Here is a 10,413-nt window from a genome sequence, read left to right on the forward strand (position 1 = left end):
TGCTCCTCATGTTCCTGCAAGTCAGTGCTGAAGACAAGAATATCATCGAGAAATATGATGATAAACTTACGAACGTATCGCCCAAAGACAGTGTTCATGAGGCACTAGAAAGTTGTAGGGGCGTTGCACAGACCAAATGGCATCACTCTGAAGTGGTAGTGCCCGTGGTGAGTTTTGAAAGCGGTCTTCTCTTCATCCTCCTCGCGCATACGGATCTAATGATATCCAACACGTAGATTGATCTTGGAGAAATAGGTGGCACCGGCCAGTTCGTCCAGCAGCTCATCCACGACCGGTAGAGGAAATTTGTTTTTGACAGTTGCAGTATTCAGCCGTCTGAAATCAACAAAAAATCTCCAGCTACCGTCTTTTTTCTTTACCAACAGAACCAGTGCAGCGTAGGGGCTTATGCTGTGCGCAATGACGCCAGTTTTTAGCATGCACCTGCTTCTCAATCTCGTCCTTCTGAGCAGGTGAGTAGCGATATGGCTTGGTATTGATAGGAACAATGCTTGGTTCAAGGTGAATACCATGGTCATACTGTCGACGAGGCGGTAACATGGAGGGTTCGGCGAACACATCCTTGTACTCGGACAACACTTTCTGAATATTTGGTGGAATTGGTTCCGGGACTGCTTTATCTGCCTGCTCAACTATAACCAGGGCTGCAGTCCAGATGTCGTTGGCCACTTCCATGCGATGAAGTTCATATACATCCAATTCTGTGATTGGTGTAAGATCTGAGGTTCTGACGCCCTGAAGGTGTACTGTCTTCCCTTCAGTTTGGAACGTGATCGTCTTCAGTTGCCAATGGCAGTTCATGGGACCGTGTGAGGCCAACCAATCCATGCCGAGGACTCCATCGTATGCTCCCAATGGCAGTACTCTGAAATCTGTGTGAAACGTGTGTCCAGGTACCTACCATCCCAGTTGCCGAACGATCTTGTTGCAGTGTAGCCGCTGCCCATTTGCCACTTGAACTGACACTGGTGGTAAGGCCTCTATTTTTGCTGACACGCGCTGCACAAAGGAGTCGCTGATGAAACTGTGTGAGCTGCCCGAATCCACTAACAACAGCATGTACTGATCTCCCACTTGTGCGCGCGGGCGAATGGTAGATGGGGCTTCTTCTCCTGAAACTGCATGTTGCAAAATTGCACATCATTCAGGCTCGTGGGCGATAGGCGGGTCCAAGAGTCGCAGAGCATGCACTATGTCGTCCGATAGAATCTCTCCAAAATCCCCTACTTCGATCATCAGTATTTGACCGGTGCGCTTGCACTGATGCTCGCGTGAATACTTGTCTCCACAGCGGAAACAGAGATCGTTGGCTCTTCTAAATTCTTTGAGTTGCCGTTCTCAAGCGTACTCGTCGCCTCCTGGACGAGGTTGAGCGGTTGCACGAGCCTGAGTAGCCGTTGCAGGTGCTGCTGGAGGTGGTCGCCCCACAGGAACGATGCAGCTGCGTGGTGCTCTTTGTTTTTCCAGCTCTTCCTCTTGAATGCGTGCAAACACAGCAACTCAGGTAATGCCGGTTGGGGCTTGTAACCTGACGCCCAACCGCAGTTCATCCTTTAGTCTCCAATAGAAACTGAGATATGAAGAATTGGGTGCTCAGTGTTGGATCCAAGGAAAGCAGATGATACATTGAGGTTCCGAACTGCTGACGGTACTCCTGAACACTGCCAGTCTGACACAGTTGAACGAGATGATGCATCTACGCCTCAAACTCTTCGGGGCCAAATTCTACTTCGACAGCGGTTCTGAATGCTGCCCATGACATAGCAGGGTGTGTCTGTCGATATGCTTGTAGCCACATCGCTGCGATTCCATCCATGTACAGCCCTGCTGTTGTGACCCAATTGTGTTGTGGCACTCGGTAGAGCTCAAAGTAGGAGGTGCACCGCTCGAGCAAGATGCATGGCGCATCGCCGTCGAAACGGGGAAAATCATGCTTGGGCGGCTTGGTGTAGTGGTCGTTCCTGCGATGTTGCTCGTACGCGGTTGGCGAGTGCTGGAGCAGGAGCGGGGGACCGTGGTTGACGAGGCGGGCAAACGGAAGCTGCGCGGCGCCCTCTGTGTAGAGCGGTGGAGGTGGTGGTGGGCGAGTCGTTGGTGGTGGAGGGGCGGCGCTTGGCTGGAGGATCCAGAGGCCGGTGTCGTTCCCGTCGCGGATGTGCCTGGGTCGAGCGGCGGAGGGGACTTGCGGGCCTCGTCCACATCCGCTTACGTCACATTTATCTGCTTGGCCAGATGCTTGAGCTCGTTGGAGACCTGGTCATTGTAGGCGACCTGGGCTTGGTGACGCTCGTCCGCTGTCTTCTGGTTGGCGTTGAGGCGGCGGATGACAGACTCGAGCAAGGTCTGAAGCTTGTCCGTCGTCTTCGTCATCGCGTCCAGCACGCGGCGTGTCTGGGCGGAGGGTTTGGACGGCGCCGTGATCGCGCTCCGAATCGAGGCGAACCCCGAGTAGGATTTTGAGCGAGCTCGCCGGGGCGGCTCGCACCTAGCTCGATGGATGTTACCGCTCGATCAGGAGGATTAGCGAGCAGCGGCGGCCAATCGGAGAAAAAATTCTGGTGGATTTGTGGAGGCTCTGAGTACCACTGTAATGCCCAGGCGGATCCCGATCTAGAATTGGAGATGAGGGAGGAGAGAACAGAGTAGATGAGAGGCTTGGAGAAGGGAAAGGAAGACTCGATCAACACTCGCTGCCTCTTTCGTCTTGTGAGCCGTACATATGTAGCTGCCTCACTGGGCCACCCTTACAAGGCCGCAGCCCAATCACAAACCCACACACGCACTCGACCGAGCCCAACAGTGAGTTGTAGGTTCAGATAACTGAACTGCACTTGGTTAGTCCGCTGCAGGTGCATTAGCAGCATCTGCAGGCGTGACACTACCTTGCTGTGATGTTTAATTGTTTGTACAAACTGGGTGAAACGAGTCTGAACCGAAAGGCAACAAGTTTCTTGGTGATGTTTTTTGTGGGTGATGTTGAAGAAAGGGGATGAGAAGAGAGAACACAAGCAGACAGCGGTCGATGCTATTTGTTTTCAGGGTAAATCCCTTTTGTGAGCCGGTTTATAAAATCTAAATGCTGATGCGTTTTCTTTCTTCAGCCCGATTCCCCTTCGTCCCATCGCTGCTCAATGTTGGCCACCTGCTGTCGTCTTCGGCTCTGGGTCGCTCGCGCTTTGGCTTTGCCGACGTTCCCGTGCCTTGCTGGTGCTCGCCTCGGCGCCTTCATCTCGATCTTGCCGCTTCGCCCAAAATTGATTTAACACAAATTCGTTTTTAGGCAGCTTACAAATAGCTACTCACTGGTTTTATTACTGTACTGGAAATGATGGCTAGAAATAGGTTAGCCCAATTTCAAAAAGAAGAAAGAAAAGTAATAGGCTGCCCAAACAGGATAACTAACCCAATTTCAAAAAGAAGAAAGAAAAGAAATAGGCTGCCCACACAGAATAACTCTACGTGTTTGTGAAGACAAATTTATTGTCACGGCTGCTGTACATGTTTCTGAAACAGAGGCAAGTTCTGCTACGTGATTGTAGTAGATTGTACTTTTTTTCTTTTATTTACTTTGCATATTAGATTTGGCTGAAGTCAAACTTCATCAAGTTTGATCTAGTTTATAGAAGATAATATAAACATTTACCATAACAAATCTATATAATGAGAAAATACATTCGATAATAAATCTAATGTCATTAATTTATTATTGTATATATTAATATTTTTATATCTAAGTTTATATCTAAGTACGCAAATGTATTTTGATCGTTGGACGATTTCAACCACGTGAGCGGTAGGTGAGCGAGGCTCTCTAGACAGATGTGGCGGCGGCTGGACGGGGCCGCTCCGTTCCATCCTCCCTCGTCTTCTACCCCCCGTCTCGTCGCCCGTCCACGCCGTGGAGAGACCGCAGACCGGAGCTGCTCGCATCGCCGTTGCAGCTCGCCCAACCAGGTGCCCGCGCGTTCCTGCTCGCCCCTCCCCAGGTTCGCTCGTCCGCCCCCTGTTTCTGCAAGAAACCTCCAGCCATCCAGGGCGCACGCGACCTGTTCGTCAGAATGCCTCTGCCGCGGCGTTCTGCCCGCTGCTGTACGCCGTTTGTCTGACTCGAAACCTTTCATGTTCCTTTGATTGTGCTGCGCAGCAGCGATGGCGACGGCGTTCTCAACCAAGCAGCCGCTGCGGGTCGCTGCACCTGCAAACAAATGTGAGCCTTTTCTGGCCCTTCGCTGTTCATTTAGTCGTTCATCCTGCCTTGTTTAGGCACTTGTTTGGCCGTAGCATTAGAAATTGGAACTGCCAACTGCGCCACTAGGATTATCAGCCGCGCTCAATTCTCTCATTCATTTTATTGTTTAGGGCGGCGCCCAGGGTTGCCACTGGTTAAAATGCAACATTCGTCCAGCAAACGAGCTAGTGCTTCCATTTCATTGGCATCCAGTGCAGAGGGTGCGGAGAGAAACGAGCCCGTAGTCAAAATGTGTGGCATCACATCTGCCAGAGATGCAGAAGTCGCTGCAGAGGCTGGAGCTAAACTTATTGGGATGATTCTTTGGCCTAAGTCCAAACGGTCTGTCCAACTGTCGGAAGCGAAGGAAATATCCAGAGTAGCAAAGTCATATGGGGCTGAAGCTGTTGGTGTGTTTGTCGATGATGACGAAGAGACCATCTTAAGAGTATCCGATTCATGCGACCTTCAACTTATTCAGGTACATTCTCCCTGGTTGCTGCTAATCTCTACTACTTGGTAGAACGACAGTGGCTTGTTTTGCTAGTCTTTACTGATCAGTTGCTTTTACACAGCTTCATGGAGATAGTTCTCGAGCACTAGTTCCTGCTCTTGCCAAGAACAATCGAATTGTATATGTTCTTAATGCTGACGCGGATGGAAAACTTATCAATTCTCCTCCCAATGAAGAATATGGCATTGACTGGTTTTTGGTGGATAGTGCAGAGGGTGGAAGGTACATAATGTTGCTCATTCGGTTGTCGTACTCTCTAATATCCTTGATGTTTGTTGTTGTACTAGTTAACAGCGGAGACTAGTGAAGCTCTTATCTAACTTAGCAGTTACTCACCAAAGAATATCAATATTTTCTTTTACAATGATGTCTTTTGTGCTTTAGTAGTTTGAGTAGCAGGGATTTGGTTTAAAGGATAGGCATTTTGTGACATCTTTAAACATAATTCACAGTTGTGTTTCAAACTTTCAATGGCAAAGCGTGTGACCCGTGCCGTGACAAGTAAGGCCCTCATGCCTCTGCAAAATGTACTAATGCGTGTGTTGGATATACTCTCAAAAAATATATTTTTCCTTCATACTTTTGGAATGAATAGTTACTGCTATGTAAATTTTCATCGCCTGGAACTATAAGCATGTACTGATGTGGAACATATCGGTCTGATTAATTTGATCCGTATTTGCTTGCAGCGGCAAAGGATTCAACTGGGAGAATTTCCAAATGCCGTCGGTGAAAAGCAAGAACGGCTGGCTGCTAGCAGGAGGCCTTCATGCGGACAATGTTTGTCAAGCCGCTTCCGCTCTAAAACCAAATGGTGTGGATGTTAGCAGTGGAATATGCTCTCCTGACGGTATAAGCAAGGACCCGGAGAGAATATCATCCTTCATGAGAAGCGTACAATCCTTAAGTTCCTGATGAGGTCTCTATTTAGACTTCCCCGGGCTTATAGCTTCTTGCTTCAGTTTGTGGACATCTGCAAATAAGTTGTCCTGAATGATAGCAATAAACAACATTTTTTTGAACCAGCAATAAATAACTTTGAAGCTGAGTTCTAACTATGCTTGTCTGATTGTACCATTTGACCTGTTCTGCCATTTTACCAGTTAAGATGGTAAGATGGTGCAAGTGTAAATGCAAGTCTTCTCATGTTCGTCGCCATGCATTCTTCCTGACTGCAGCAACATTATCGCCTGATCACAGGCACCACCTGAGGGGCTGACTGGACGGAACGGAACGTTGAGGGGATGGGTTCATAGTGTCTCCTTGCCACTTATAGTAGAGGTAGAGTGGGGCGGTTGTGGCCTTGTGAGCAGCAGCAGAGGGCACGATGATCATCCAAGGGGTATCTTAGATCTTTCATTGTTAAGATGGGCATGTTAAAGTTTGGGCATTATGTTTAACGCGAAAAAAGATCTAGCGTGGATGATTAGTCCGGGAGAGGGACTTTTGAGTGGTCCGGGTTGTCGGAGTCCTTGGCGGAGGTCTGGACTCCCCCAAAACCTTTCCCTAGTTTGTGGCCGGTTTGCAGGAACTCGGGCGCATGAAACTCATCCGTATGCAGTATCGCATTGGATTGCAAAAAAAGTCCGAACGACGTCTATACAGACATTTGCAGACGTTTTATAACACTTTAGTAACAAAGATAGTGAGATGCCCTAACTTATTTGTTTCAACCTCGAGCCATCAAGACCTCCTCCTTTCATTTTGTGGTGCAGAGGGGTCAAGGGTCGAAAACAAGGTTGGCTTTCGTGCCCCCGATCAAGGCGACCACACTGGGGAAACAATTTGTCATCAACACTGCCTGTTATTTACTCCCTTCGTTCACAAATATAAGACTCTACTTTTTTGTGAATCAAATATGCATAGACACATTTTAGTGTGTTTGTTCACTTATTTCAGTCCTTATGTAATTTATATTTTATTTTTTTGCGATGGTTATGTAATTTATATTGAAATATCTAAAACGTTTTGTATTTATGAACGGAAGAGTACTTTGTCTCAAAAGTATCAAAATGAGCACTCCATAGAATTTTGAACTGAAACTACAAGTATTTTGGAACGGAGGGGAGTACTAATTTGTAGTAACACATTGTATATAAAACAGAAAAACAAATTCAGTCGGCGTCCAGGCCTTCACTGTCGTCCAGGTCTCTCCTCTATCTCCGCCTTCACCGTCCCCTCCCCACAGCCCACCCCGCAGACAGTTGGGTGGCCGCGCCGGCGCCGCCCATGGCCGCACCACCCGCGCGTGTGCCGCTTCTTCGTGCACCCAGCCGGCCCTTCCCCGCCTCCCAGATCAACCCCCGCCGTCACTTCCGGCCGTCGGTGTCGGTCGCCGTAGGAGGCGTGGGCGGCCCCGTGCTCCGCACCTGCAAGAATTGCAAGAAGCAGTACGACCCGGCTGCGAATCACCCTTCGTCATGCCGCTACCACACGGCCCACTTTGGAGGTGAGAAATCGTCTCTCCCATGGCTACCTGCTTATCTTCAGACACAGTAGCTGGTGAGGATTCATCTACCAAATAGCCCTGTCTTTGTAAATGAATTGTACTGTCCAGTGAGTTCCAAACCATGATTCGCGAGTGATCAGTAGCCGTCCATATGATCCGGACTAAATGTGACATCTTCCGCGAGGAGTTCTCAAATTTATCTACTCCCTCCGATCAATATTACTTGTCGCAGCTTTAATAGTACTACAACTTTAGAGTTTTTGTTAGAACTGCTTGCATAAGGGTTAAGATGGGATGCCGATCTTGTTTTGTTCGATTCTTGTAGCTTTAGCTGGCCTTCTATGGTCTTGAGATACTAGCATTTTGCTTAGAAAACTTTATGACTTGTGGATTGTGGTTATCGGCGAAGTCGTCAGGAGCTCGCTTTTACCATTTCGGTTGGACAGGCATACTGATTGAATTGTTTTGTCCTCGAGACCTACATAGAACTAAATGGTTCATTTCTGCCACTCCAGGGGAAACAAAGAGAAAATTTGAAAGTGTCCATTCTGGTGGGACCATGGATACGCCGGGTGCAGGCAAAGTGCTCCAGTACTGGCATTGTTGTGGATCAGAGGATCCATTTGATGTTGGCTGTACTGCTGCTCCTCACTCTTCATACGATGACTAAATACCTGGCTCGTTATCTGTCCCTTGTGCTCTTGTGATTCTACTTTTTCCCCACATAAATAGTGGTCTGCTGATTGTGTATTTTTTCCTTGTGTCTGAGTGGCAGCATCTGCCAACATGATTTCTTCTTCTTTAGCTTTCTTGCATTATCTGGAAACTGGATGTTCTATATGTACATTCCGCCTATACATTGTTTATATTACCTTACATTCTTTCTTTATATGAAATTTAAATGTTATCTAGGTATATAGTTAGCAAGGAAAAAGGCACTAGGGGTGTTAATTGTGCATTTTGCCACTGCCTAGCGCTTGTCTACCATGATTTAGGCTAGGCATTCTTTTGTCGCCTAGTGCTTAGGCATGCTAAAGGGCACGATTGTGGCACTAAAGTTTGTCATCTCCCGGGCTGTCATCTTAAGCATTGTTTTCAGTTACATATTTGCACAGCAGTATTAACTGTCTGCAGCGACAATCTCAGTTTGCGTGACAGGTTGGATGATAACAGGAGCATGGTAGTCATCTATGGCACGAAAAATCAGAGCGGCACCTCTGCAAAACACTTTACGCTTGTCACATGCCAATATGTCATGCCATTGGGACAAATGGGATCGGGCAGTACTACTAGAGGCTATGTGAAAACAGTGAAATGAATACTGTCTGTCAAGATCAGTTTGCTTGGAATAAGGAATAGTGCCAAGTTATTCTGTGGCTACATCTTTCAAAATAAAAATAAAGGTATAAATATTGAACTGAACTGGTCATTTTACATCATGTGAATTCATGGAGCAATTGCAGAGGATATTCATGATGACCGGGATCGCTTGACTTACTAGCCCTTATCGATCATGTTCATTCAATATACCGGTTGCTCTCATCAGGTTTCCAAGCTTTGTCCTTCCCTTAGCTGTTGTACCCTGCTGCTGCTACTCTAAATTGTCTACCGCTATCTTGTTTCCTCGGCTATGGCATGAGCAAATGTTTGATAATTTTATTACCTTATCTCCGTGCATGTGTAGTTGAACAATCCTGGCCTGTGTCTTCTTATCTTGTTAGCCTTGTGCCAGAGTTGTTTGTCCATTGCATGGCATCAACTTTACTAAGGATTCGAAATTCAGTTCAAGCCTACCCAACACTTGTTTTCTTATTTTCTCCTTAATCTCTAACGGTAGTAGGGATCTCCAAGTCTGCCGCCTCAAGTAAAAAAAACCGACCGACTTTTATTTGCATTTTCAGCTTGTCTAATTTCATCATTTACTTTCAGCGGATTAGAGTGCGACGACCAAAGCTACGGAGTGCGGCCTCTCCGTTTTCCCTACTGTTCTAGTTGAACTAGGTCTTTAGCTGAGTGACTCAAGATGAGCGACCACCTTCTTCTAGTGTTCGTAGCTTACTGCCTGCTTCTTGACTGGTTACACCATATACATTGACTAGATTCCAAGATTCCTTAGAAAATCTATCTTTAACAGCCATCCTCATATGAAACTTCCCTACTTCAGTTCTGGCCAAAAAATAAAATTCCCTACCTCAGAATCCACATTTTTTTAAGGGCTCCTTTGATTCAAAGGAATTTCATAGGATTTCTGGAAGAATCCTTAGGAAACTTTCCTGCATTGGTCGTTTGATTCATAGGATTAAATTCTATAGGAATTTTTTCTATGGAAATCTAGCATCCACTCAAACCTCTTTTTTAACTTCCTTTATTTTTTCTGTGGCATCAAACACTCTATGCTAATCCTATAAGATTCAAATGGGCATGCTACTCCAATCTTTTATTTTTCTCATTCTCGTTTTCTGAGAATCCTACGAATCAAAGAGGGCCTAAAGAAGCTTTCCAAAACCGGGACCAGCTTCTCTCACTACAAAGTATAGATGGGCCATCTGATTCCACACGTCTTCAGGCGCCGTGTACCAAAGAAGGCGTCAAATAGGATTCGGGTCTCTTTGCATTGGGAGCGGCTATGTATTGCCTGTTGCAAGGCCGAAGGATGTCTTGCCTCAAAGGTGCCCTCTCAGCGCTATTATTGGGTGGCCCAAGTAGCACCTTGTTCATTTTTCTTTCTTTTTATTTTCATATTTTTGAAACAAAAAAAATTCTAAATACACATATTCTAATACTTAAAATTACTTAAAAACATTAAAAAACCACTGAGTTCAATTTTTTAACGTGGTTTAAAAGCATTGTTAGAGTACTTTAAAAAATGGTTGATAGCATTCAAAAAATTGATTTTTGTCATTTTAAAAGTGTTCACACATTTTGAAATATTGTATGTGACATTTTAAGAAACATTGTAAAAATGCTTGTGTAATTCATAAAAAATGTTTGTGTAATTCATAAAAAATGTTTTGTACCATCCCAAAAATGGACAATGCATTTGGAAAAAATGTTCACACCTTTCAAAAAAATTGTGACATTTAAAAAAATGTTATGTACAACTTTAAAAAAAAGGTTCACATAGTTTAAGAAAATGCTTCCTCCAAAAAATATTTCAACGTTACTTGAAAAGTCGTTAGGATGTATCCAAAAAATGTTGAA

The 10,413-nt window shown here is 45.8% G+C and overlaps 2 protein-coding genes across 4 annotated transcripts; both read left to right on the forward strand.

The window, feature by feature from the left end:
* The first annotated feature begins 3,809 nt into the window (after positions 1 to 3,809).
* On the forward strand, positions 3,810 to 5,921 carry LOC125522953 (N-(5'-phosphoribosyl)anthranilate isomerase 1, chloroplastic-like). Of its 3 annotated transcripts, none has more exons than XM_048687993.1 (5): positions 3,810 to 4,007; positions 4,166 to 4,228; positions 4,381 to 4,730; positions 4,825 to 4,985; positions 5,453 to 5,921. In XM_048687993.1, exons 2-5 carry the CDS (start codon positions 4,171 to 4,173, stop codon positions 5,676 to 5,678), a joined length of 795 nt encoding a protein of 264 aa, XP_048543950.1. In that variant the 5' UTR covers positions 3,810 to 4,007; positions 4,166 to 4,170; the 3' UTR covers positions 5,679 to 5,921. The 3 variants fall into 3 exon arrangements, with proteins under 3 accessions (XP_048543950.1, XP_048543951.1, XP_048543952.1); XM_048687994.1 differs by having other exon boundaries at positions 3,816 to 4,007; positions 4,169 to 4,228; XM_048687995.1 differs by having other exon boundaries at positions 3,822 to 3,975.
* A 953-nt stretch (positions 5,922 to 6,874) lies between these two features.
* LOC125524763 lies at positions 6,875 to 8,088 on the forward strand. The gene is made up of 2 exons (XM_048689790.1): positions 6,875 to 7,212; positions 7,728 to 8,088. The coding sequence occupies exons 1-2, from the start codon at positions 6,993 to 6,995 to the stop codon at positions 7,880 to 7,882; spliced, it is 375 nt and encodes a 124-aa protein (XP_048545747.1). The 5' UTR covers positions 6,875 to 6,992; the 3' UTR covers positions 7,883 to 8,088.
* Positions 8,089 to 10,413: the final 2,325 nt, after the last annotated feature.

This window comes from Triticum urartu, chromosome 7 (assembly GCF_003073215.2).
Source record: "Triticum urartu cultivar G1812 chromosome 7, Tu2.1, whole genome shotgun sequence".
In the NCBI taxonomy this organism is placed as follows: Eukaryota; Viridiplantae; Streptophyta; class Magnoliopsida; order Poales; family Poaceae; genus Triticum; species Triticum urartu.

Bases quoted from the DNA above. Each gene is read 5' to 3' on its own strand.
- LOC125522953 (XM_048687993.1), top strand. From the start codon at position 4,171: ATGGCGACGGCGTTCTCAACCAAGCAGCCGCTGCGGGTCGCTGCACCT. The intron at 4,229-4,380 runs GTGAGCCTTTTC...TTTATTGTTTAG, and splicing joins CGCTGCACCTGCAAACAAAT to GGCGGCGCCCAGGGTTGCCA. The intron at 4,986-5,452 runs GTACATAATGTT...ATTTGCTTGCAG, and splicing joins GATAGTGCAGAGGGTGGAAG to CGGCAAAGGATTCAACTGGG.
- LOC125524763 (XM_048689790.1), top strand. From the start codon at position 6,993: ATGGCCGCACCACCCGCGCGTGTGCCGCTTCTTCGTGCACCCAGCCGG. The intron at 7,213-7,727 runs GTGAGAAATCGT...CTGCCACTCCAG, and splicing joins CCACACGGCCCACTTTGGAG to GGGAAACAAAGAGAAAATTT.